The sequence below is a fragment of the Phascolarctos cinereus genome, unplaced genomic scaffold (assembly GCF_003287225.1).
Source record: "Phascolarctos cinereus isolate Bilbo 61053 unplaced genomic scaffold, phaCin_HiC Scaffold_4;HRSCAF=312, whole genome shotgun sequence".
In the NCBI taxonomy this organism is placed as follows: domain Eukaryota; kingdom Metazoa; phylum Chordata; class Mammalia; order Diprotodontia; family Phascolarctidae; genus Phascolarctos; species Phascolarctos cinereus.
In genome coordinates, this window is record NW_027555847.1 from 650260621 (window position 1) to 650287278 (window position 26658).

General features: G+C 42.4%; 1 protein-coding gene across 1 annotated transcript; it reads right to left on the reverse strand.

Moving 5' to 3' along the window:
- Positions 1 to 2719: 2719 nt before the first annotated feature.
- Positions 2720 to 26658, reverse strand: LOC110214207 (glycosylphosphatidylinositol-anchored high density lipoprotein-binding protein 1-like). The gene is made up of 3 exons (XM_020994997.2): positions 26560 to 26658; positions 17671 to 17790; positions 2720 to 7038 (listed from the first exon to the last, which is right to left on the reverse strand). Exons 1-3 carry the CDS (start codon positions 26606 to 26608, stop codon positions 6827 to 6829), a joined length of 381 nt encoding a protein of 126 aa, XP_020850656.1. The 5' UTR covers positions 26609 to 26658; the 3' UTR covers positions 2720 to 6826.

Genomic DNA, 26658 nt, shown 5'->3' on the forward strand with positions numbered 1-26658 from the left:
ATCGCCAGCATAAGGCTATTTGCTACCACCACCACTAATGCTACTACCACCACCACCACCACAACTACTACCACCACTACTATTTCAATCACCAGCACCACCACTACTACCATAGCTACTACCACTACTACTACTACCACCACCACCACTATTACAACTACCACGACCAATATCACTATGTTAACCATCACTACTACTGCCACCACCTCCATCAAAGGAAGGAGGTAACCTTGGTTGATGCTAGAGCCAGAATACTTCCTCAAAAAGAGTTCCAGTTTTGAGGCCAGGAGACTAGGGTTTGAATAATGGTTTTGCTATTTACTACTTCTGTAGTTTTGGGTAAGTCACTTCCTTTCTCTGTGCCTGTTTCCTCATCTATAAAACGAGATAATAACCCTGGTACTACCTCTTACAAAATTGCAGTGCAGAAAATATATAGTTACCATGTAAATTTGTTAACATTATCATATTCATTTGAAAGATGAGATTACAGGGCAGCTAGGTGGTGCAGTGGATTGAGCACCAGCCCTGAAGTCAAGAGGACCCAAGTTCAAATCCGGCCTCAGACCAAACACTTGACACTTACTAGCTGTGTGACCTTGGGCAACTCACTTAACCCCAATTGCCTAAAAAGTAAAAAAAGAAAAAAAGAAAGATGAGGTTACTTAAATTCAAGATGGGAAAGTGACTTTCCCAAGGTCACACAGAAAGTCAGAACTGGAGTTAGGTTTAGAATCCAGGTTTCTTGACTCCTTTTCTAGAGTTTATTATTTGTCATCATAACCATCCTCTTACATGAACCCACCATAAATAATCGTGTGGTTTTCTTGTGTAATATCCACAGAACAGGCTCAGACATGTGTGTGGGGAGGAGGGAATAAAGGGATTATGCTTATGAGTCCAGCCTCAAAGGTTAGGAGCTGGTTTCAGTGGAAAATGTTGAGGGCTTGGGCAATATAAGAGGGCTCAAACTGAACAGGAAGGAGATTTGTGGAGAAAATAGCTTCTTGCCAGGAGAATCTATGAATTATTCTTCTCTGGACCTTGAGTAGAACTGAGAGACCTACTTTATACCCGGTATGGAAAAGTCCCTCCTTTTCCAACTTTCCAGCATAAAAGGGGCAGAGAGAGAATCAAATCAATGAGCCCCAAAACCAATGGGAATCAAAGAGTGAAGATGTTGGGTGCTGGGACAAGATGTCAGTAGCATATGCAATTTGCTTGTGGAGTCATACTGCTTTGGGAGCAACCAGCAGAAACACATGGGTACTTGCACTTCCCAAGCAGACTGGACACTGACCATCTGGGAGGTTTTGAGCAAAAGTGGACATTTGGCAGCTGCCCATGGGAGAGTTGGAAGAGTAACAGCTTCAGATGTTTTGGCCTGGGACAGAGGGATAGCTATCTCACATGAAGTATATCAATATAAAGTGTATCACTTGGGCTGGGCAGGAGAGGAGAATTCCAACACTGCATTCATTGATGCTATTTGTTTTTACTCATTTCTAATATTCTGGTTATGATTTTTATATGATGAACTTTGTAAGTGACTCCATCACTGAGGTGCGCCACCAATGGTGGGATGAAGAGGAAGAGTTTTTCTAATAAGACTATGTCTGCCCCAGGATCTGATTGGGTAATTAATCCACATGCACAAACTCTAGACCAAGTAGAAGATTGATGCCATTGGGAAGGGTGGTGACGGTAAAAGCTTACCAATGTAAGCTTAATCTGCATTAATAACTTTTTCCCCATCACTTTCTCTAGTCTTGACAATCAACAAAACAATCAAACAAGCCCTGATTTGTAGCGTTTGCTGATTTCCAAGGTGTAAATGCTCACTCTGAGTATTTGATAATCAGTTCCCAAGAGCCAGTCTGAGCTGCCTCCAGCATTCCACTTCAACACCACCCATAAAGAGGCAAAACCAAAGATTGAGTCAGCTAGCTTTTAGAGCCAGAGAGGAGAGAACTTGCTGTTAGCCTAGAGTCACTTTTGGTGGCTTATTTGGAGAACGAGCCCTTAATGGGCAGTACATTGTCATTATTGAACAGTGTGAAGCCTTTTCTTCACTAAGAATTATGCTGAACGAACCACGGAATCCTAGAATCTCTGAGCTCAAAAGGACCTTGAGGGCAAGAGTTTCCTGTGCATCCTCCCTGCTAGGGAATGATTTTGTGACAGTTTGTCAGGTAGTGTGAGACCCCCATTTTACTATTAGGGGAAGGCAATAGTAAGTACCCTTTGAGGTCCATTTATCTCAATTTCCCTTTTCCCTCTTTTAATGCATTCTAGAGAGAACACAACTTGGTCCAAGGGACAAGTTAATTGTCAAGTACTGCTAGAAATTCCAATTTACCCTTTTAATGCCTCCCATTTACATTGGGAATTTCTGGAGCATTGTTTAGTAGGAAAAGCTCTAGAACTAGAGTTAGAAAATCTGTGTTCAGTTTCTGACTCTGGCCTTTATGAGCTATGTAATCTTAGTCAAGTCACTTTCTTTCTTTGGACCTGAGTTTTCCCTTTTGTTAAATAGTGGAATTAGATCAGATAATTTCCAAGATTTCTTCCAATTCTGATGTTCCACATTCTAGGCTCTCTGAAGGATCTTGCTACCTACAATTGTTCGGAGGTGCTCTTATGTTGCGAGATGCATGTTTGTTGCTTAAATTTCCTGGAAGATTATCTTAATTCTTCCCATTTGCTTTGCCTATGGAGATCTGGTCATTAAAATAACCCAGGAGAAATTTTTTGAAACTGTTCTTCATGGGTGAATTAACAGGGGTTTTGATCCAGAAGTTTGGGGTCAGTATTGTGGCATTTGGAGGAGTAACATTCAGACTTTGAACATGCCATGAGACATCACACTTATGCTTTTCCGAAGGAGAAGGGAGAAGTCAAGACTTGGGGTCAAGACTCACTGAGACTCCCAAAACATGCCCTGAAGATTAGTGAACCTGGCTCTAGATGGCAGTTTAAGTTAAATCAAGTCAACAAATATTTATTAAGTGTCTTCTACATGCTGAGCATACAAATGAAAGACGATACTTTCTCATGTTCCAGTTTGGAGGTAAGAATATGATGAGGTTAAGGAGAATACCAAATGGCCCTAGGAAAAGTCACTGAAAGATATTACTTTCAGCTAGGGTGTGTCAAGGAAGTCTTCATAGATCAGGGGTAGCTGAGGAGGGCTTTAAAAGAAGGAAAGGATTTCATCAAGCAACAACGGAAAGAAGTCATTCCAGGGATGGAAGACACACTAATGCACAAAGTTCAGAGTAGGCTTTTCCTCCCCAATCAGTCAGTCAATCAATAAACATTTAATAGGTACCTACTATGTTCCAGGCACTGTGCTAAGTGCAAGGCTTTTGTGTAACTGCAATATCTCTTTCACTCATTCCCTCCTTTCTATTCTTATTGTTACCACCTTAGCTCAAACATGACTTTCTAAGCTAAAAAGTGTAAAATAATCAACTAATCAATCAACAAGCATTTATTAGGCACTTCCTATCTTCCACATACTGTGCTAGGTGCTGTGGATGCTAAGACACAAATGATAAATCATCCCCATGGCTGGAAAGATGGTTGAAGCCAGACTACGGTAGCTTAAGAGTTTAACATTTTTCCCCTTAGTTTTTTATTCATTTATTTATTTTTAGTTCCCAACATTCATTTTTATAAGATTTTGAGTTCTAAATTTTCTCCCTTTCTCCCCTTCCCCCTCCCCAAGACAGCATGCAATCTGATATAGGCTATACATGTACAATCATACTAAACATATTTTCACATCAGTCATAACATTTTTTAGAAGTAATAGGGAAAGCATTGAATGTTTTTGAGCAGGGGGTTAATATGGTCAGACCATATCAGTAAGAATTGTTTTTTGTTTTTCTAGCAGCTATGTAAAGATTAGGCTGAAGATGGGGAGAGCAGTTAGGAGACTTATAATCGACCCAGTAAGGAGTGATAGATGGAGACCTTGAACTAGGGTGGTGGTAGTAGAAGTGGAGAGGAGAGTGTGGACAAAAGAGATATTTCAGAGGTAGAATCAATAAAAACCTCCCTTGGGGCTCTGCCCCTACCAGCTCCAATTATGGCTGAGAGTCAGGTGACCTCAGCTCTAGTTCTGGCGCCATTGCTAATTCCTTACGTCCTCTTGGAGAACAACCACCCTGGGTCTAATTTTTCTCACCTGTGAAATGAGGCTAATGATCTTTCCCTGACTATCTCCCAGGATAGTTGTAAAAGCTAAAACCGAGAGAAGGGTTACAAAAGCACGTCCTAAGGAGAAAGAGTGGGGCCAAGCAGAGTGAATGCTCTGCTGGGGTCGCTAGAAATGACTCTGCCCTCTTAGAAATGGAGTGAAATGGAAAAATGCATGAGGGGAGCACGGTTGTAGTCCCTACTTTGTCTCTTAGTAGCTATGTGACCTTGGGAAAATTAGTCCCTTTTTTTTAGACCTCAGTCCAAAATCCGTATCTGTCAGATGTGGTTAATATTTTGCCTATTAACCTCCAAGGGTTGTTTTGGGGAGCCCTATGGGATAATGGAAACCTTGCAAATCATGAAATGACATGTCATCACAGTATCCTAGAATTTTAGAACATGAGCCACATGGCGGGTTTGTTGACAACCTTTTTGTTTTGCACATGGGGGTAGGCAAAAATAAAAGGAGATGATGGTCATGCTGTCTTCTGTCCTGGTCAGACCACATCTAAAGTATTATATTCAGTTTAGGATGGACAGTTAAGGAAGAACTTTAACAAGCTATCAGGCGATGGAGACGGTGAAGGCTTCCAAGTTCACACTATATGAGGACAAATTGAAAGAACTAGGTACAGTTAGCCTAGAGAAAAGAAGATTCAGATCCTGGGATCCTGGGGTGGGAAACATCACAATTCTTTTCAAGTACATGGTCTGTTCCATGGAAATAAGATGGGATTTGCTCTCTTTGTCCCGGAGGGCCAAATGGAACAATGGGTGGAGGTGGAAAATAGCCTACCTTAGGCTTCATGTAAGGAAAATCTGCAATGAGAACTTTACAAAAGTGGAGTGAACTGTGTCACATAGTAGTGAATTCCCTGTCACTGGAGGTCTGCAAGCAAAAACTGAGTGATCCTCTGTTATACAGCCCAGGGAATTCTTGTTCTAGTTTAGGTTGAAGTAGATTGGCCTCTGTGGTTGTCTCCAACTCAGTCTGTAAATTCTATGAAACTGTGTCTCAGAGAAAGGAAATGACTTTCCCCAGATCACATAACTATTCAGTGGCAGAAGCAGGGTTAGTTTTTGTCCACACCCTCCTCTCCACTTCTACTACTAAGTGTTTTTATTTTTTACTCTGAGCCCAGGGCTCTTTCCACTTTTGCCCATAAAATGTGAGGTATTGTCATCCCTTTCCTTGTCCCTATAACCCTTTAGCCTCTATACCAAATCCCCCTAATCTCTAAAGATGGACCAGGAAAGCCACCCATCGACTTTCAGCCATTGGCCCAAACCACAGAGAAGATAGCTGTATATGCACAGGGATATCCAGTGCCATCCATCTTTGGATGCCACAAGCCAGTCCAAGAGGGAGGCAGCCACAGACCTGCAGAAAATCACAGCAGAAGGATTTTCCTAACAGATTCGGGCCAAGCAATTTGCTGCAAAGACAGTTCTGCCCTGAGTAAACTAGCAGCAAGGCCCTGCACTCCCAACCACCCGATGCTGGTAGCTGCAGCCAGGAAGGCTTTTTAAAAACTCAATAACCTTTCCCTTCAGGTGTCACACAGTGCTTTCTTTTGTAGAAAGTAGGAAAGATAGGTAGATAGATAGATAGATAGATAGATGATAGATGGAGAGATAGATAGATAGATAGAACCATGTATCTCTCTATAGGGTTGCTGCAAATATATATATATTAGTATATATGTTTATCATGTAATGTTGTGTTACATAGCTATTTGTATTTACGTCTTACCTCCCTTACTAGTGAGCTCCATGACGATGATAACCAGGAATTTTCCCACCTGAGGCATAGGCATGGCGGGGATTGTAGTGGGCACAAAAGTCAGTTCAAAAGAAGATTCTGTTAAACTGGAAGAGGGAATGTTCTCCTGCCCCTAACATTCATAGGTTTGGGGGAGAAGATGGACCTTAGAAGAGGATCACTACAGTGACAATGCCCCAGGGAGCAGGGGGCAGGTGGTCTGAAGGCAGATGTGAAGGCCAGTGTGGGATTTTGAGGTAAAGTATAGGGGTAGCGACCAGCACAAGGATGAAGCATAGCCTTCCAGATGTCAGCATGCAGGGCCAAAGCTCTACTTGTACCCTGCTAGTTTCATACCTGGCAAGAACCTAAGCTTTATGCCTCCCCCAGTAGTGAACACAGAGCTCTAGACACAGTTGGTGCTTAATAGATGGCTATTGAGTTAAGTTGATTGGAGTCTAATTGAGAAGCCCCTAGGAGGGTAGAATGTGTCTCTAACTCATTGGGTAGTTCCTGAGAGAGGGTTTGGAAATACATCTATATAACTCCAGAACAATATTCTTCTAGTCACCCAGATGTTTTATCTCCAAGATGTCCCAAACCCAGATGTTTCCTAGTTCCCAGATCCATGGTGCTGAGTAAATACAACCTTGGACTCCCCAGGGAACAGGTTTGAGTGGGTTCTTTAAGAATGAACAGTTTTCTATATATGTTTTGTATTGATCTATATATGTTTATATTGTCACCCTCATTTGAATGTAAGCTCCCTAAGGGCAGATCCACTTTGATTTTGACTGGCATACAGTTGGTGCTCAATAAATGCAGCCAAACTGATGAATCCATTGATTGGCTAAAACATCAGAGCCTACTCCCGAACAGAGGGAAGGCAAAGCAGGTCAACACAGCCAAGGCTACCGCCCACCGGCTGGCAGTTACAACAGCCACTCCGTTGATATTGCACAGGGTATTGTTACAACACTGTGATGTCACATGCAACACACCAATAGTTGTGTTGGAGGGCTCACAGGTGGAGGAGCATTTCTGGATGATGTTTTCAAACTTGTGGGTATCTAGAAAAAGAAGAAAACCCAAGAAACATTTTAGAAAACCTTCACCATTAACATTGAACTCCAGCTCATTCAAAGTTGAAATAAGACACAGTGCCTATTCCCATGAAGTTTCCAATCCAATAAAGAAAAATGACATACATGCAGATGACTATAAAACATGAAAACCAACTGAGGTATATTGGAGAAGGCTTCCTGGAGGAGGTGGTGTTTCCACTGAAAATTTTTTTTAATTAATTTTTTTATAAGGGTTAATGGGAATCCAACTAGCAAAGAGGAAAGGTGGAAGACATTCTAGGTATAGGGAAGTGAGTGCACATGTATACCAAGCTGCAGGTAAGAGGACTCAGCACACAGTAAGGGGCAAAATGTTGTTCATTTTGGCGGAAATCTACAGTGCTTAGAAGGAGTAATATGAAATAAAGCTGGAAAGATCAGTTACAGTTGTGGAGAACCTCCAACAACAAGGAAAGGAATTTGAATTCTATTCAGTTAGATGATAAAAAGGAGGTATTGGAGGTGAGGAAGGGTGAGTGGGTGAGTGGATGGATGGATGGATGGATGGATAGATAGATAGATAGATCAATAGATATAGATAGAGCTCTCTTTCTCTCTCTCTCTCTCCACACACACACACACACACACACACACATATGTATGTATGTACAGGGTTGCTGCAAATATGTATGTGTGTGTACATATATACATACACATAATGTAAAATGTCTCATTTGTGGGAGGGAGGGAAAGCTGAGTCAGGAAAGTCTATTAAGAGACCAATTCAAAAGGCCAAGCTACCGAAGGCTATATAAAGTGCAATGGTGGGAAGCTGGCCCAGCTGTGAGCTCACTGACATGACATAGGCTCACATTAACAGAGTCTTTCTCACGGAGCCCTCATGAGGGAGAGAGGCCTCATTACCTAATGTGAATTCAAGGAAACATGGCCTCCTGGTAAGGGCTGTGGTCCAGGAATCACAAAACTCAGCTGTTAGCCCTGCCCCTGACAAAGACTAATTCTGTCACTTTGTTCTAGACTTGATGTCTCTAAGGCCTCAGTTTCCTCATCTGTAAAATGGAGCTAATAAGTACCTTACCCTGCCTAATTCATGGGGTGCTCATGCTTGGTATATTGCATACTCTAAATTAGCACTTCTCAAACTTTTTGGTCTCAGGACCCTTTTATACTTTTAAAAATTATTGAGGATTCCAGAAAGCCCTTGTTTATGGGCCACATCTATCAAGATTGACATTAATTATTAAAACCAGTCACTTAAAATTTCTTTTTAGTTCATTTAAAAATAGCAACAATAAACCTATTACATGTCAACATCATTTTTATGAAAAATAACTATATTTTCTAAAACAAGTAAATCAATGAGAGTAGCATTATTTTACATATTTTTGCAAACCTGTTTAATGTCAGTTTAATAGAAGACAGCTACATTCTCATATTTGTTTCAGTATCACTCTGTTGTTACATGTTATTTTGGTTAAAGTTTGTAGAGAATCGGACCTCATATTGATCTAGAGTTGGGAGAGGGAAGAGTATTTCAATAGGCAAATTACGTCTTAGTATCTTTATAAAAATAGTTTCCACCTTGAGGAAGGGTCTTAGGGACACCCCCCCCCGTGTCTGTGGACCATACTTTGAGACCTAAATAAACATCTGTTAAATATGAAAGCATGTTGAAAAGAGAAAACTTTTGGTGCCCTAATTCTCTTGATATCTACATGTTGCATTTTTTTTTATTTCTTTTGTTAAACATTTCCCAATCTAAATATGTTTAACATGATTGTACATGTATCACCTATATCAGATTGCTTCCTGTCTTGTGGAGGGGAGAGGGGAGGTAGAAATTTGGAGCTTAAAATTTTACAAAAATGGATGTTGAAAATTATCTTCACATGTAATTGGGGGGAAAAAATGAAATATTATTAAGGAAAAAAATTCCCAATCTGCATGGAGAATTGAGATTTGGGTATTCTTGCCTCTCCTCTGGTCAGTGTACCCTTGCTATCCTGGCCTCTTGCTCAGGTTTGGAGGCACTGGACACCACACTTTAGGAAAGACATGGACTACCTGGGAGGATGTGGACCAGAATGAAGGAGGGAGGCAGGAAGGGAAGGAAATAGGCATTTATTAGGCACCTACTAGGTGCCAGGCACTGTACTAGGCAGGTTACAACATTAATCTCATTTGATTCTCACAACATTTCTGGGAGGTAGGGGTAATTATGATCCTCACTTAACAGCTGAGGAAACTGAGGCAGGCTGAAGATAAGTGACTTGCCTAGGGTCTCATAGCAAGGAAATGTTTGAAGTTGGACTAGGTCTGCCAGTTAGACTAAAGAAGAAAAGACAGGATGGGGAGGTTAGGGGTGAACATTTCTAGTTGCCTTATTCTAAAGGGCTGTGATGCTACTGAAGGGAGAACGCATTTTGTTTGCTTCTTTTGGCTTTTGTACTAGATATTTGGACTCTGGCTGCCTAGACATGTAGAGGGGCTACTTGCTTTGGAAGAAGCCCTACTTTCTACCCTATCTGGTATGCCAAATACTTATAGTTTCTGAGATTACAATTTTAGCTTCTCAAAATATTTTGGAGACATCCTGTTTTCCAGAACTAAGGTCCAGCAAGCAGGCCCTATGGCCAGCACCCATGAGAAAGTCCTAGCACCAGCCGCTCTAGCCCCTAGGCAGTGCCCTCAACTGCACCCTCCAAAGACCAGTCAGTCAGTGTTTCCAAGGCGGCCCTAGCCCTTGGCAAGTCCTGCCCAGCTGGTACCTGGGAGGGTCCAGGTGCCCCTGGCAGCACCTAGCATGGCAGTACTAGGTGGGGGAGCCAGCCAGCTTCTGCCCTTGGCAAGCCTACCCTTCTCTGTTCTGGTTGCAGAAACTTATTAGCCGTCTAATCTTAGCCAAGTTATCTCTTTTTCCCCCAGTTTGTGCTTTGTAATTATTATTATTTGTTTAATTGAATGTAATTGTTCTATGCCTAATAACTCTAAAGTGATTTTAAAAATACCAAAGATAATAAGATCAACGATTTTTAACTGTTATAATTTGGATATTCAATTGATGTCACCTGAAGTTTATTGTTTGTGTTATTACTGTATTTCTAAATTGTATTGTATTTCTAAATTTATATTGTGAAATTTGAGAGACCATTCTAAACTAGAAATGCTGTTAGACAAAACTTCGCTTTTAGCCTGGATGCTATTAATTAGGTTATGAATTGGGCTTTTAAAAGGATGTGATAAAAATTGGATACCTGAAAACTGTTAAATATTTAATGAGGTATATTAAATTATAAAACAGGTACAACTACTACTACTACCAATAATAATAATAATAATAATATTTACTATAATAGCAAATTTTCATTTGAAAATCTTGGCTATTATGAAAGTTAAAGATGTAGCTTCAACATATTAATGATAAGTCAAACATCCTGTTTGTTGCATGTCTGAAGTCAGGATATGGGTGGTTTTAATTTATAAATAAAGTATTAATAAAAAGTGTTAACTGTTAAGGAAACATCAGGAAAGATATTCAAGCCCTAAGTGGTGTTCAGTAAATTTTGCTATTTAAGGTAAAAATTTCTGGGACTGTAATTTACTGTTGTTTTGAGACAGGAATAGTCATCTGAATTGTCATGAAGCCAGTAGAAGAAATGACATGTAAGCAGGGAACTGCTTACAGGTGGATGTCTGTACCTGGGAAAGGCTTTAGGGATGACCTTGGACACGGCCTAGGTAGGATCCCCCCACTCTATTTCTCCATTGTGCTATTTCCTTTCTGAAAAGATAAATTCCCCACCTGATTAATTCTAAGCCTTGCCTTTAACACCCTGTGACTAAATGATTGGCTGTCAGATATGATCATGCCTGGAATCAAAGAGAGCTAAGGGAATTTTCCTCTGTTATGATATATGATATTGTTATAACTATGTCCCTCCTTTTCATTTTATTGCAAATTTCTATAATCAAGAAGTTTTGTAAGTATTATACTAAATTTATTAAATAATAGATTGATACTGGAACATCTCTGAGTTACTGTAATAAGAATGCAAGTATGAACATCTTACAATTTTAACCGTTATTTGTGGTTAAATTATAATATATGGATCATATCCTCAAAGGGAAAAATGATTAGACAAAATAATAAGACAATGGAGTAATGTGAAAGTTTTCTAATTAAATAGAATAGTAAATTTTGAAAAAGCAACAGGATTAAACTGTTTTCTCTAAGTATTATATAAATATGTATATGACTGGTTTCCAAAATTTATCTATCATAAAAATTCAGGCTTTGAGTTCTAGTAATAAGTTTTAGTAATAAGTTTTTGACATTGGATGAAGGTTTTATTAATTAAGGATTAATTGAATTTTACACATAAATTATATTGATAATAGTAAAGAAAGTGAAATTATTTCCCCACTTTTTAAAGTATCTGTATGATAATCTTAAAGGACAGAAGAATTAATTTTCAGTTAGATCCTCATAAAGGATCTCCCACTTACAGTCTATATTTTTCTGCACTCTAAGGTGGTAGAGTCCAACCCAAATGGAAACAGATCTCTGCAGGCCACATATTGGCTTAGAAAATCACAAATCAACGTTATCTATATTGCGTTGTATTGTTTAATTTATTTTGTTAACCATTTCTCCATTACATTTTAGTCTGGTTTGGGCAACACTGGGGAGTTTTGCTAGCCTTTTGCTACCCTGAGTTTGCCACCTCCGTAATGTTAGAGACACTCTGATATTCTACATTTTTCTGTGCTCGGAGGTCCGTCCAGGCTTCCACTTTCTATTTTATGTTGAGCCAGTGGTATCAAGTAATGCGGGGTAAAATCTCATTTACTTTTTTCTTCTTTTTGCCTCATATAAAATTGGGTCAAATACTATACAAATGTAAAGGATCATTGAGAAAACTGTATGGCCTTGTGGAAAGAGCGCGAAATCTGAGGTTAAATACTGGCATCAACTCCAGGGTCTAGAAAGATAAAGTATTGAAAGATTCTGGGTTCAAATCCTACTTCAGATGCTTAAGTCATTTTTCAGTCATGTCTGACCCTATTGGGGGTTTTCTTGGCAAAGATACTAGAGCAGTTTGCCATTTCCTTCTCCAGCTCATTTTTACAGATAAGGAAACTGAGGCAAATAGGGTTAAGTGATTTGCCCAGGGTCATACAGCTAATAAATGTCTGAGGTCGGATTTGAACTCAGGTCCTCTTGACTTCAGGGCCAGCGTTTTATCCACTGCATCATCTAGCTGAGCCTGATGCTTATTCCCTGTGTAATCTTCAGCAAGGCTTTCCCTGGGCCTCAGTTTCCTCATCCATAAAATGTGGGTGAGTGGACTATATGGTTTCTGAGATCCCTGTAGCTCTAGATCTATAAGCCAGCACATGTGACCAAACACTTAGCTCAGTGCCTGGTACATAGCTAGGTGTTTAGTCAATGCTAGCTGACTGACACATACACTTGTTAGCTGCATGACACAATGCAAGGCCCTTTCCTTCTCTGTCTTAGTTTCCCCATATAAAGTAGGGATCCTAACACATGTGCTCTACGTATCTCCACGGGTCTTAGTCAAGCTCAAATCCCTATTGGAATGGGTGCTGTCATTATGGTTATTGCACACACATACATACACACACACACGCATATATAAATACAAACATACACACATGCATGTACAAATACACACATGCACACACAAATGTACCTATACACATGTATGCCATTTCCCTTAACACAACAGAAAAGCAAGGGAGGATAGAAGCAATGATCTGGATCTTTCTGGATAAAATAGCACATGTATCTGAAGTAGCTGGTTATTTAGATTAGAATGACTTCTTTCTCAGTGCCCATCTTTACCACCCTCCCCTCCAACCACATGTATTGATACAAGCCGAACAGGCAGCAAATAGTCTGAATTCCCTGGGGGAAAGGCGTATTTGAGAAGTCTTAAAAGTTGTCATCAGGTTTCTATCCTTTAAGCCCGTTTATAAGCTGAGGCATGTAGTTCCTTGTCTTGGGCTGCAAGAAAATGGGGAAAAGGTGAGGGAGGTTACTGAGTTATTAAGGAGAAAGAAAGGAGGAAAAAAGAGAAAGAAAGAAGGGAAGGAAGGAAGGAAGGAAGGAAGGAAGGAAGGAAGGAAGGAAGGAAGGAAGGAAGGAAGGAAGGAAGGAAGGAAGGAAGGAAGGAAGAAAGGACTGACCTCCCTGGAGCTCTTTAAGTACAGGCTGGATGACATTCATGGGGAAGGCTGCTGAAGGTCCTTATTCAGGTATCAGATGGACAAAGTGGCCCCTAAGTTGCCTTCTGAAGCAGATTCTATGATTCAGTGACATACAAAGCAAGCTCTGCCCTTGAGATTTACAGGCAAGAAAGTAACATCAACAGTCCCTCTAGCACAAGACTTGACTTAACTAATCCCCTTTGAACAGGCTTTGGGCTTTCTAATAGTTTAGTAGAAAGAGGACCAGGCTTAGAGTCAGAAGGCCTAAGCTAGATTAAAGGCCCTGGCTCCGACACCAACTCAGCCTGAGCTCTCTGAGCCTCAGTCTTCTCATCTGAAACATGGGTGTGATGATTCTCTCACTACTTACCACAAGGCCATTGTAAGGAAAGTGTCTGTGAGCAAGTTTTAGGTGGGGAGACATTACTCACTTGCAGGAATAACTTAGTAAGCAATACAACTGAGTCATCAAAAATGAGAGATAGAAGGGACATTAGAGACCCAGCCCTACCTCTTCATTCTTCAGAAGAGAAAAATGAGGCCCAGAGGAGGGAAAATGACTTAGCCAAGTTATCACAGAAATGTTAGGGCAATCCAAGGCCTCTTGGAAGGTCAGCACTATTTCTACCAGGCCACAACTATGTGCTCTGGACACTAAGTGCTTTTGCAGTTAAAGGGGTGGAGGGTGGGGCAGGAATAAAACCAATCGAATCTGCTGGTTGGCTCCAAGTCAGTAGAAGGAATGGTTTTTGTTTTTGTTTCGTAGGTTTGTTTGTCTTACTTTTGTGCTGGATATTTGGACTCTGTATGACTGGGTATATAAGTAGACTGATAGTTTTGGAACTGATCCAGGGGCATGCTGATAAATGTTTAACAACTTGCTTTCCAAGGATGGAAAATGTAGCCAGGGCACACATTTAAGTTTAGTATGCATTATGATGCATATTGTTTTCTCTGTCACTTTCTTAAGTTTAGACTATCAATAAAACAATAAATCAAGCCTTAATCTGTGGCATTTGCTGATTTCCAAGATGTAAATGCTTACACAGAAAATGTAGTGATGGATTCCAGCACACCCCTGCACTGGCCACACTTTCCGCCCCACCTAGTAAGCCAGATAGAGAGACACTCAGAGAGGACAGCTCTGGCTTAAAGGACATTTTCCCTATGGGGCAGCTAGGAGTGAACAGGAAAACACATGGAGAAATTAAGGACCTTACTGTAATCCAAATGTTACTACTGTTCTGGCCCTCCCACCCCAAACCAGTTACCAAAAACAAGCAACGCCCTCTGACTCATTTGAGGATCATAAATTCTCCTTTCACTCAATTACCCTGCTGTGGTGGAAAAATTCCCCAAAGGGAGGAGCCAAGGATAACAGAACAACAGATGATCAGAGCCAGAATGGTTTTAAAATACAGAATGTCAGAGTCCAGAGGTGCCTTAGCCTCCAGAATGTTTGGGCTGGGACCTTAGAACAGAGAATGTAAGAGCTTAGAGGGGCCTTAGAACAGTGTATCAGAGCTGGGAGGGGCCGAGCTGAGAGAACTTAGGATGTCAAAGCTGGCAGGGACCTTAGACGTCATGGAGGTCAGCACTTCCATTTTGCAGATGAGAAGAGTAAGGCTTTTGTGTGTGTGGTGATTTTGCCCTTTGTTCTCGAAGAGGGCCGTGACGTCAGAGAGATGACAACATGACTTCCACTGCATTGGATTTGAGCAAGGGAGGGCTGTGCAAAGTCACTAGCCTTACTTTCTCCTCAGGAGCCATCTAGGTCTAGTGGCAAGATATAGATTAGGATGACTGGAGATGGCCCAGGATGCAGTGGGAGACCTTGGCCTTTTTAGAGTAAGGTCTCACTTTGTTTTTTTGTTTTTTGCTAGGCAACAGGATTAAGTGACTTGCCCAGGGTCACACAGCTCATAAAGTGTCAAGTGTCTGAGGCCAGATTTTCTAGGGTCAGTGATCTACCCACTGCGACAACCTAGCTGCCCCTAAGGTCTCACTTTGAGTTCTCACTTTGAGTGAGGCGATCCCCATTCAATGAATAGGCCTGTTGAAGAAGTGAGTCAAGGGATGGCCCCTTTAATAAGGAAAAAAAAAAATCAAACTGGGAGGGGAAGACCCTCAGGCTTGCTGGCCAAAAGAGAAACAGTTACTATTTACATTCCCACTGAGCCAGGAGGGCCCAACAGTAACCATCAAGTGGTGCCTGGGCAGGGACCTATGCTGTCCAATCAGTGAGATTCAGAATGAATCCGGTTTAAGGCTTGGTCTTTGAGAAAGAAATCTTGCCAGTAAGACTAGCCTAAAGTCATGGAGTGAATCAGAGCAGAACTAAATCTAGAGACCAGTCTCCTGACGCCCAGTGCAATGCCCTTTCGGCTATGCCATAGGAGAAGCCAGGAGCCTGAATGATCTATAGGAATGAATGATTAGCTCTTTGATAAGAGTAAGTCGTTCATTCATCCATTCAAAAACCATGTCAAATGCCTACCCTGTTCAGGGTCCTGTGCTTGGGCCTATGGGAACGCCAAAGATAACTAAAACCCTGTTTCTACCCACAAAGAGTTTATGATCTAGTAGTAATTATATTAATCCACATTTGTACAGCACTTTAAGGCATTATAGAGTACGCTTCACATCAGTTTTGTGAGAGCACAAGAAATACTATCCCTATCACACAGGCAAGAGACTAAGATGCAGATATGGAGTGACGAGCTCAGGGTCACACAAGTAGTATGTGACAGAGCCGAAACGCAGGCCGAGGTCACGAGCAAGTCTAGCACTCTGTCTGCTAAAGCCCAACGCCTCTCCACAAAGCGTGCACAGATCCAGAGAATGCTAATAAGAATGCAGCTCTGTAAGAGGGAATATAGCATGATCACAGCACCATAATGCCACAGGGTCTAATGATGGAGAACTCCCCGTGCAGGGGACTAGCGAAGAAATCCCAGCAGAAGTGACGTTGCAGCTTTGAAGGATGGGGTGGGTGTCAAGAGGTGGGGACAGGGCAAGGGGGCCGACATGCCGAACACGTGGAGCTTCAGCAGCAGAGGTCATAGGCGTGCACAGAACCGGGACTGGGTGTGCCCAGGCATCACGCATGCACCCTGCGAAGAGTGTTCTCTGAGGAGGAGGGGAAGAGCGAAAGGTAGTGCTTGCTCCAGTCTCTGCCCAGGCTGAATGCATGCTTAGAGAAGAGCAAGCAGTCAATTCTTGAAGAAAAGGGTTGTTGACCTTCCCAGTGACTTCCACGGCATGCTACCCCCGCCATCATTTTCATCTCCCTCCCCTCACTACCTACACACTCCTTTTCCAACTCCTCTTTATATGTCTTCTCTCTGTCTCCCCCTCAGACTAATATAATAATATTACATTAGAATATAAGTTCCTTGAGGGTAGGAATTTGCTTGCTTGCCTTTGCTTGCGTTCCCAGTTTTTAGCACGGTGCCTGGAACATAGTAAAGACTAAGTAAATGCTCCCTCACTCCCTCACTCATTCACTCATTTTCTCACTCTAGTCATCCATCTATTCATCTATCTAACCATCGTTCTATCCATCCATTTATCACTTAGCTATCTTTCTGTCTCTCCATCCAACTATTCAGTCATCTATCTTTTCATCTATCTACCCATTTAACTTTCTATCTGTCTGTCTGTCTGTCCGTCTATCTTTAGAGGCTCAGCAAATCTGTGAAATGTTTTCTATCTCAGGATCCTAGGATCCTAAATCCTAGAGGTGGACTGGAACTTCAGGGTCACAAAGTCCACCCGTCTCATTTTATAGATGAGGAAACTGAGGCCCACAAGAAGTGAAGTGGCTTGCCCAAGATCGCAAAGGTAGTAAGCAGAGGAGTAGGGCTTTGAACCCAAGACATGAGCCTCTACATGCAACATTCTCTCCACTTCCTCCTCTGAACACCTAGACTTTGTATCATACAACTGAACACCTCTTCGATGGTCCTCCATTTTACCTGTTTGAGTCATGTTTCCTCAATTGGATTTTGAACTCCTTGAGGTCAGAGGCTATATTCTCCTTCACTCTCCACCCTCCCCCACACACTTGGCACAGGGTAAATACCCATTGATTTATGTCCATCACATTTATGAGTCAAATAATGCAAGTCCTACAGCTTCCCTACAGTGGAAAGGTCAAGAGATTAATAATCAGAAAGCCAAGGCTGAAATCCTGTCCCTTCCATTACTAGCTGTGTGACCCTGGGCAAGTCATTTGCCTTTGCTGAACTTCATCTGTCTCCTCTATAAAATGTGCTCAATAATCCTCATTACCTACTTCACTGGTCTGTTTTTTGTAAATACTAAAGAAACGGGAGCTTTTATTGATCTTCTTCATTGCTCCTCATCATGGCAGAAACTTACCAAAATGAGCAGCTATCACAATGGTCTCGCAGTAGGCATCGGAAGATGAACAGTTGGTGGACCTTTGGCCCTTTCCATGGCAGCTGTCCCCCACACATGTATAACATTTCAGAGCACTTCCTGTGGGAAAAACCAAACCAGACTGAAAAGCTGCCTTCTTCAATTCAGTGGTCACAAAGTAAGCACAATATAAATGTTTGGAAGTAGTAGTAGTAGTAGTAGTAGTAGTAGTAGTAGTAGTAGTAGTAGTAGTAGTAGTAGTAGTAGTAGTGGTAGTAGTGGTAGTAGTGGTAGTAGTAGTAGTAGTAGTAGTAGTAGTAGTAGTGGTAGCAGTGGTAGTAGTGGTAGTAGTAGTAGTAGTAGTAGTAATAGTATCTCCCAGAATTGTTGTGAGGATCAAATCAGATAATATTTGTAAAGTATTTATTAGAGGGCCTGGCATATAGTAGGTGCTTAATAAATGTTTATTCTCTTCTTTTACCCTCAGCACAATGCTTGGCATGTAGTAAGTATGTAATAAATGCTTGGGGCAGCTAGATGGAACAGTGGATAGAGGGCCAGGCCTGGAGTCAGGAAGATCTGAATTCAAATCCAGCCTCAGACACTTACTAGCTGAGTGACCCTGGGAAAACTACTTCACCCTGTTTGTTTCAGTATCCTCATCTGTAAAATGAGCTGGAGAAGGAAATGGCAAACCACTCCAGTATCCTTGCCAAGAAAACCCCAAATGAGGTCATGAAGAGTTGAACAGGACAGAAAAATGATTAAACAAAAATAAATGCTTTTTGGTCAACCAAATGAAAATAGAATATTAGAACGAGCCTTAAAACGGACCTTAGAACCTGAAATATTTGATTTAGAATGGACTTTTAAAAATAAAATATAAAACATAGTATATCGAAGCTGGAAAAGACCATAGAATACTAAAGGTTAAAGCTGGAAGGAAGCTTAGCGATCACCTAGCCCAATTTTGTCACTCACAGATTCAGGAAATGAGGCTGAGGAAGGTTAAATGGCAGGCCCTGGTCAGACCATATCAGAAGTATTATGTTCAGTTCTCAGCTCCATGAGAGGCAATTTGTTGTAGTAGATAGAGCTCTGGCCTTCAAACTAGGAAGTCATGGATTTAAGTCCTGCCACTGATATACATCGGTTCCATGACCCTGGACAAGTCACTTAAAGGCCTTTTGCTGCTCTAAGGAATTCTGTAAGACTCTTAAGTTTCTGAGAAATGCAACCTACATTGCTGGAGGGAGTTTCCTCATCTGGGAGTTCCTTCTGCCAATGAAATCACAGATCCAGTTCCTCTTCCCTATCTTGACACCACATTTTAGAAGCACCACTGACAAGATGGAGGAAGGTGATCAGGCAGTGAGAGAACTGGAGATCACTCCACTCAGACGTTACTTCAAAGAACTGGGAGTATTTAGTCTGGAGAAGAGAAGACTTAGTGGGTAGGAGACGTTACTTCTGTCTTCAAATCTCTGAAGGGCTGTTGTGTGGAAGATGGAGTAGATTTGTTCTTTTTGTTTGTTTGTTTTTGGTTTTTTTGCTACAATGGGGTTAAGTAACTTGCCCAGGATCACACAGCTAGTGAGTGTTATGTGTCTGAGGCTGGATTTGAACTCAGGTCCTCCTGACTCTAGGCTGGTGCTCTATCCATTGTGCCACCTGGCTGCCTCAATTTATTCTTCATGATCCCAGAACTAAGAGCAGTGGGTTGAAGAAGGACAGGAAAAAGGATTGGAGCCAAGATTCTCTTGGTAAAGGAATTCTCCTGCCTGAACCCAGGGCTCTGACCACCATGACAGCCACACCGCCAGGATGTCTGAGTGTTAAACTAGCCAGTGCCGTCTCTATTCCAGGCCCCAGGTCCACTGCTGGTGTGCCCAGCCTGAATGGAGCTGCCCAGACCTGTGTGGAACTCTTCCACCCATGATGCGGCAAGTTTCATAGGCTATGGGAAGATCCACACTCCAGGTATGGTGCTCCTGAATGAGGCTGTGGCAATCTCTTCATTTGCACATGCCAGGGAAGGGAAGGGTCAGCAGAAAAGAGGTGAGGCAGGGGCTGTGTTTGGAACCATCTCATTGTCTCCTCCATGGACAGAGCCCCAAGAATGTCTGTGCTTGCCTTCCTGAGCAGGAGGACAAATTAGAGAAGAGACTGTGGCCCCACGCTCTTGTGCCCTCCCAGAAGAAAGGACCCTTGAAGTTGCTTTTGTTTCCTGGATGACTGGTGCTCTTGGGATGTAGCATGGTCCAAAGGACAGTGACAAACAGGAGTGCCTCCAAAAGAAGGATGACCAGAGAGAACGCTGCATGACAGTCCTCGGAGGGGTCTAGGGCTGGTTAGCCAGAAGGAGAAAGGACTTTGGGTGGGATAGGGAGAGCTGGGATCAAATATCTAAACAGATGGCATGGGGAAGAAGGTTTAAACTTCCTCCGCTCAGCTCCAGAGGGTGGAACTGGAATAGAGGTTGGAAGTTACAGGGAGGGCAGATGCCACTCCATCTCAATGCATTCATGAAGTACTGCTGGGTACAAGACACTGTGCCCAGTGCTAAAGGAAAAAACACAGAAAGAAAAGAATCTTTGCTCTTAAGGAGGTTTGTTGGTGGTATACAGCCTTCAAGCCCACATGCTCTCCTTCTCTCTCTTCTTTCTCCCTCTCTATCTCCTCTCCGTCTTTCTTTCTTACTGTCTCTCTGCTTCTGTGTCTCTTCTCTCTCTTTCTCTCTCCTCTGTCTCCTCTGTCTGTCTCTGCCTGTGTCTCTTCTCTCTGTATCTGTCTCTCTGTCTGTCTCTTTCTCTGTCTCCTCTCTTCCTCTCTGTTTCTCTTTCTCTCTCTCTTCTTTTTCTGTCTCTTCTTTCTCTCTCTGTGCCATCTGTCTCTGTCTCTTTCTCCATCTCCTCTCATTCTCTTTGTGTTTCTCTTTCTTTCTCTCTTCTTTTTATGTCTCTTCTTTGTCTCTGTCTTTCTCCCTCTGTCTTCTCTCTCTTTCTTTCTCCCTCTCTGTCTCTTCTTTCTCTCTCTGTGCTGTCTGTCTTCTCTCTGTCTCTTCTCTTTCTGTGTTTCTCTTTCTCTTTCTCTCTCTGTCTCTTCTCTCCGTGTTTCTCTGTCTCCCCCGTCTTCTCTCTCTTCTTTTTCTCTCTCCCTCTCTGTCTCTTCTTTCTCTCTTTGTGTTGTCTGTCTGTCTCTGTGTATCTTCTCTCTGTCTTTGTCTCTCTGTCTCTTTCTCTGTCTCCTCTTTGTCTCTGTCTGTGTTTCTCTTTCTCTCTCTTCTTTCTCTCTCTCTTCTCTCTCTCTGTCTCTCCCCTCTGTCTTCTCTCTCTTCTTTTCTCTCTCTTTCTTCTCTCTCCCTCTCTGTCTCCTCTCCATCTTTCTTTCTCGCTGTCTCTCCGGCTCTGTCTCTCTTCTCTCTCTCTTTCTGTCTCTTCTTTCTCTCTCTGTGCTGTCTGTCTCTCTGTCTGTCTCTATGTATCTTCTCCCTTTGTCTCTTTCTCCCTGCCTCCTCTCTTTCTCTTTCTTTCTCTCTGTCTTTTTCTTCTCTGTGTGTCTGTTTCTTTGTCTCTGTTTCTTTCTCTTTTCTCTCTGTCTCTTGCTCTCTCCCTCCTGTCTTTCTCTCTCTCCTTCCTCTTTCCCTCTCATCCTCTAATCAATTTCTTGTAATCAAAGCAATCAAATGGATGACTTTAGTCAGTAGTGAGCCTCCTATTCCTGGAAGGTCACAGTAGAGGTTACAACTACTTGTCAGGGATTTCTGCATTGGGTGAGACAATGGACCTAAAATCTGTACGGTCCCTATACTAACATCCTTTGATTCCAAGATACTGATAGATTTTAGGACACCTGCTTAGTGAAGCTGGAGCTCTACTTCTTGCAAAAAATTAAAAGCTGGCATTTCTCAAGCCCTTTATGGTTTACAAAGTGCTTTCCTCAGAGCTACCTCATGAGAAAGGCAGAGCTAGTATGGTTATGCCCATTTTACAGAGGAGGGAAATGAGGTTCAGAGACCAAGAGCAACTTATGTGATCACATAGCTAGCAAGCGGTGGAATCGGGGACACTTGGGGGCTTACATCCAGGCCAGAGCTTTGTTCCCTGCTCCAGGTGGAGCCCTTTCCTGATGTGGGGTACAGTCTCTAGGCCCCTCCCCCTTCTGACTGCCCTCTTCTGGACATGCTGTCATTGGTTAGCATCCTTCCTAACATGTGGCCCAAGAAATGGACATAACACTGTATATTTTGAAGCTGGGAATGGGTCAGGCCAGTTTTTGCTGCAAGACGTCTTGGGACAGGCGAGTGGTTCTGTCATTCCTTGGTTTCTAAAGGCATCGTCTTAATGGTTCTTCAAGGTCTCCAGGCAAGCAGGAGCACGCTCTGTTCCCAGAACAGAGCCTGTGCTTTCTAGACTCTGGGTCTGTGCTCACACTCTTCCCTCCCACCCTCCGGCTGCTGCTGAACTGCAATCCACCTTTAAAGGCCATTCACATGCCCCCTTCCTCTAGGATGCCTTTCCTGATCCCCCTCCCTCTCCCCATAACTGGATTTTCTCTGGAGGATCTCACATCACATTTTGTTCTGCACCTCTCTGATGCACATATCGTGTATATTGTGCATTGTTGTTATTCATTTTTGTGTTCATGTGCCCTTGCTTAGATTGAGATGTCTGTGAGGATGAGAACAATGTCCAATCCAAACTTTGTGTCTCTCCCAGTGCCTGGTACAGTATCACAGAATCAAAGAACCTCACAGGCCACGTCTAGTCCAACCTATACTTAAACAATATCTCTTCTACACCATTCTCCATGAGCAGCCCTCAAACCTTTGAATTTGAAGGCTGGAAAGAACTGTGTGCAAGGCATCTCAACTGCCAGGAGAACGAAAAAGCATGATAAAGAAAACCTTAATCTACAACAACTAAAGAACTGTTGGCTTAGTGATAAGATGGGTAGGGCCAAGAACATTCAGATGATAAATATTTCAATAGCTGTAGTTTGATTGAAGAAACATCAGTACAGTTCACTATGAGTGGAAGGTTCTCATCATTTTGGGCTTCTTAGAGAGTATGTAATAAAAGGCAAGTAGGTAGCACCATGGATAGAGCACTGGCTTGGGAGGCAGGAGGACCTGAGTTCAAATCTGCCTCCTTATTTACACTTACACTTACTAACTGTGTGATCCTGGGCAAGTCACTTACCCCTGTTTGCTTCAGTTCCTCCTCTGTAAAACAAGCTGGAGAAGGAAATGGCAAACTGCTTCAGTATCTGTGCCAAGAAAACCCTAGATGGCGTCATGGAGAGTCAGGCATGACTGGAATGACTCAGTAACAACAAAGCAGAATATGTAATTGTCCAGGCTCAGGGTGACGTGGAAAAAACTTTGGGCAGTGAAGTAGAAAGCCTGGGTTCTGCTGCATTCCCCGCCCCCACCCCAATCTAGCTGCGAGAGAAATTGTTTCCTGTCTCTGGGCAAGAAGCCCAGAGCTCCTGTCTCAGTTTCCTTTTCTGTAACATGAGGAGGCGTGACTATGTTATCTCTGAAGTTTCTTCCAGGGTCATCATTCTATGATGATCTTATCTGACCACCATAGCATAAAGGAGAGGACTGAAGAATTATTCCAACCATTTCTGGTACCCCTTTTCCACCAAAAAGACTCCAAAATTTTGGCCTTAATCAGCTGGAGACTGGGAGGGGACATGGTTGTTGTGCTTCATTGCTCTGTATACTTTCTCAGCATTTCTATGATCCCTTGATTTGCCTAGGCCCAGCCACCGTCCTTTCCATGGACAGGAAGAGAAAATTTTAATTAAATAGCTAGGAGGCTGAGGCTTTAAAGAGAGGGTTCTTAGACCCCTCTGGCCCCCTGATACATCCTGTGGGCCCCATAGAATCTCACAGAGGTTCTGTGTAAAGCCAACGCTATGCTGCTACGTGAGTAAATTTGAAGCAGAATTCTAAATAAAACAGGAGCAGCCAGGCGTGATGGTGCACATCTGTAATCACCATTATACAACCAGAGAGACAGGCTAGCCGATAGCTTGAGTTGAGGAATTCGGAGCTACAGTTAGACTACAGCTGATTGAGTGTCTGCATTAAGTCCAACATTATTATGCTGAGTCCCTAAGGAGGCAAGGCTGGGGGATAGGGGAACCAGATTGCCTAAAGAGGGATGAACTGGCCCAAATTAGGAACAGAAGAGGTCAAAGCTTCCATGCCCATCAGCAGAGAGATCAAGCCTGTTTGTGACTCCTGAGCTCCCAGCCTAGGCGAGATAGAAAGACCCAATCTCAAAATATAAAAAAAATTTATAAAAATTAAAAAACAAAACCAACACAGAATCAGTACTCAACTTGAAATCCCTTCTTGGAATGTTACAAGGAAAGCTATAAGAAGTAACTAGCTTTTCTCCTTAGAATCAGTATATCTGGGCTCTGCTATGAAGTTGTTTGATGCCGATTCTGAATAATCATATGACTACCCACCTTCACACAGTTGTTCTTGGGAAAATACTTCGTAGACCTTAAAGTTCTGTAGAAATGGGTCTGCGATTAAAGCTTAGGTTCTCTGATTCTAAATGAGTGGCCCCTCCCAGGCTTTAAAGCAAGCGTTCTTAACTCAAGGGGCTTATGGATAGATTTTTAGGGGGTTCATGACTATGGATGGAAATTTTTTTTACATCTTTATTTCAATGTAATTGGTTTCCTTTGCAATCCCATATATTTTCTTTTACACATTTAAAAAATATTCTGAGAAGGAGCCCATAGGCTCTTCCAGGCTGCCAAAGGGGTCCATAAAACAAAACAAAACAAAACAAAAGGTGAAGAATCTCTGCTTAGAAGCATTTTAGTTTTTACCTCCTTATTCAATCATTCCACAAATATTTATTGAATAATAACAACCTATCTAATCTACTATCTGGCTGCTTCTTCATGGCTGGAAGAAAGATGACCCTGGGATCTTGACAACTATGCTAACAGAGCATAAGCTCTGATAGGTTCTATCAAGATAGCAAGGTTTGGTGTATGGAGCGAGCTGCTAAGTGAGGATGTCTAGCTGAGGATAGAAAGGCTTATCACCATTTGGTAGGCTGGTGTAGGACAGTGGAAAGAACACTGGGTCTGAAGTCAAAGCTAATCCCTCCTCAGATGCTTTCTACTTGTACGGCCTTGAATGAGTAATTTAATTTCCTCAGTTTTCTCACCTGTAAAATAGGAGAGCTTGTCAGGGTGACCTCTGAGGTCTTTCCCAGATCTAGGGCTATGACCTTATGACAGAATTCCTCAGCCACAGCAACCCATAAACCAATCAAACAAACAAAAATTACAGAATTGTCCTCGGTCTCGTTCCTCATCTTTCTGCTTCTGTGGGGATTGCAGTAGAATGGTGGAAAAGGGAGGAAGAGGGTACCAAGCACCACAGGTTTTAGATAATTTACAAACATTAACTGTTGGTGATTGCAATGTGAGAGCCTGTCCATTGACGCACATGTATGATGTACATACAACTGTGCTAACTGAGCCATCTATCATTATGGACATTGTCACTAATGAAATCAGAAAGCACAAGGACATTATAGTTAAATAGGATAGTTGCCACATTCTCTTTGGAGAAGAGTAGGTGGGGGAAAAGAATAAATATCCATTAATAATGGCTAATAGCTATAGTCCTTACTATGTGCCAGGCAACATGCTAAGCACATTACTTGATCCTCACAACAACGCTGGGAGGTAGGTGCTAATATTAGCCCCATTTTACAGCTGAAGAAACGGAGGCATTCAGTGGTTGAGGGGTCTGCCCAAGGTCACACAGCTAGTGTCTGAGGCCAGATTTGAGCCCTTCCTGACTCCAGGACCAGCATTCTACCCAATGTACTACGTCTCTGAAAATAAAGGAGTTGGTGGATTTGATTTCAGTAAGAGGAAATGGACTCACCCTCCTTGGAGGTCTCTTAAGCAGAGGCAGGACAGTCACCCCTCTGGTAGGTTATGGTGGGGGTTTCATTTGTGAATACTAAGTGGGCTGCTGAAATCCATTTCACCCTTCAAATTCCATGATTTTGCAGCATGTAAACAATTCTCTAAGTTTCAGTGAAGGTGCCATCCTGCACTGGTGGAAGGAATTTTATCACTTGGGAGTTGTCTCTATCAGTGAAATCACAGGTTTGTTTCTTGTCCCTGTGAGCATTACTATCAACATTATAGACAACAGGACCATGGACTCAGGCAGCATTATAACAAGGAGAGAACACTGACTCTGGAATCCGATGACCTGGGTTCAAATCCTACATTCTATGTGACCTTGGGCAAGTCACAACTCTCCAGAGTCTCAGTTTCCTCACCTTTAAAATGAAGAGACTGGAGAAGACAACCTCAAGTCCCTGCTGGCTCCCAATGTACAGTCATAAGTTAATGCTGGAAAAAGACCTTGAAGCCATCTACTCCAATCACCTCATTTTGTAGATGAGGAATCTGAGGTTCAGAGAGGATGAAGGGCTTGCCTGGTAGCTTTGGAGGATTTAAACTCAGATCCTCTGACTTCAGAATCCATGTTCTGTTGCCTGTCCCCTACTGCCTTCCAAGTTGATGGTTTTATTTTCCATGTCATTCATAGTAAGGATAAAAGATATGAAGACTGGACCTCCCAGGGGAGGAAATGCACTCTACCAATACAGGTTGGCACCTTCTCTGAAAATTAGAGTCGTCAACATCCTTCTTTTCTGTAGCTGCTCTAGGCATCCTGAGGAAGCACAGGGCAACTCCCTCCCTCCCTCCAAAGGAGCTTAGTTGATCAGAGAGACATGAGAGGGGTTTTCCAGCCATCAGAATTACTTCTTACACAATCGCAGGAAAACTCATTTCTTAGTAGGAAACTTCAGGACATCTCACCTTGGTCAAAACACAGGAGTGCCATCAAGACAATCAGGTAAGATGCCATCTGAGCGCGGTCTCCTCAGGCCGTCCAGCAGGGCTTGTGTCTCCGGGAGT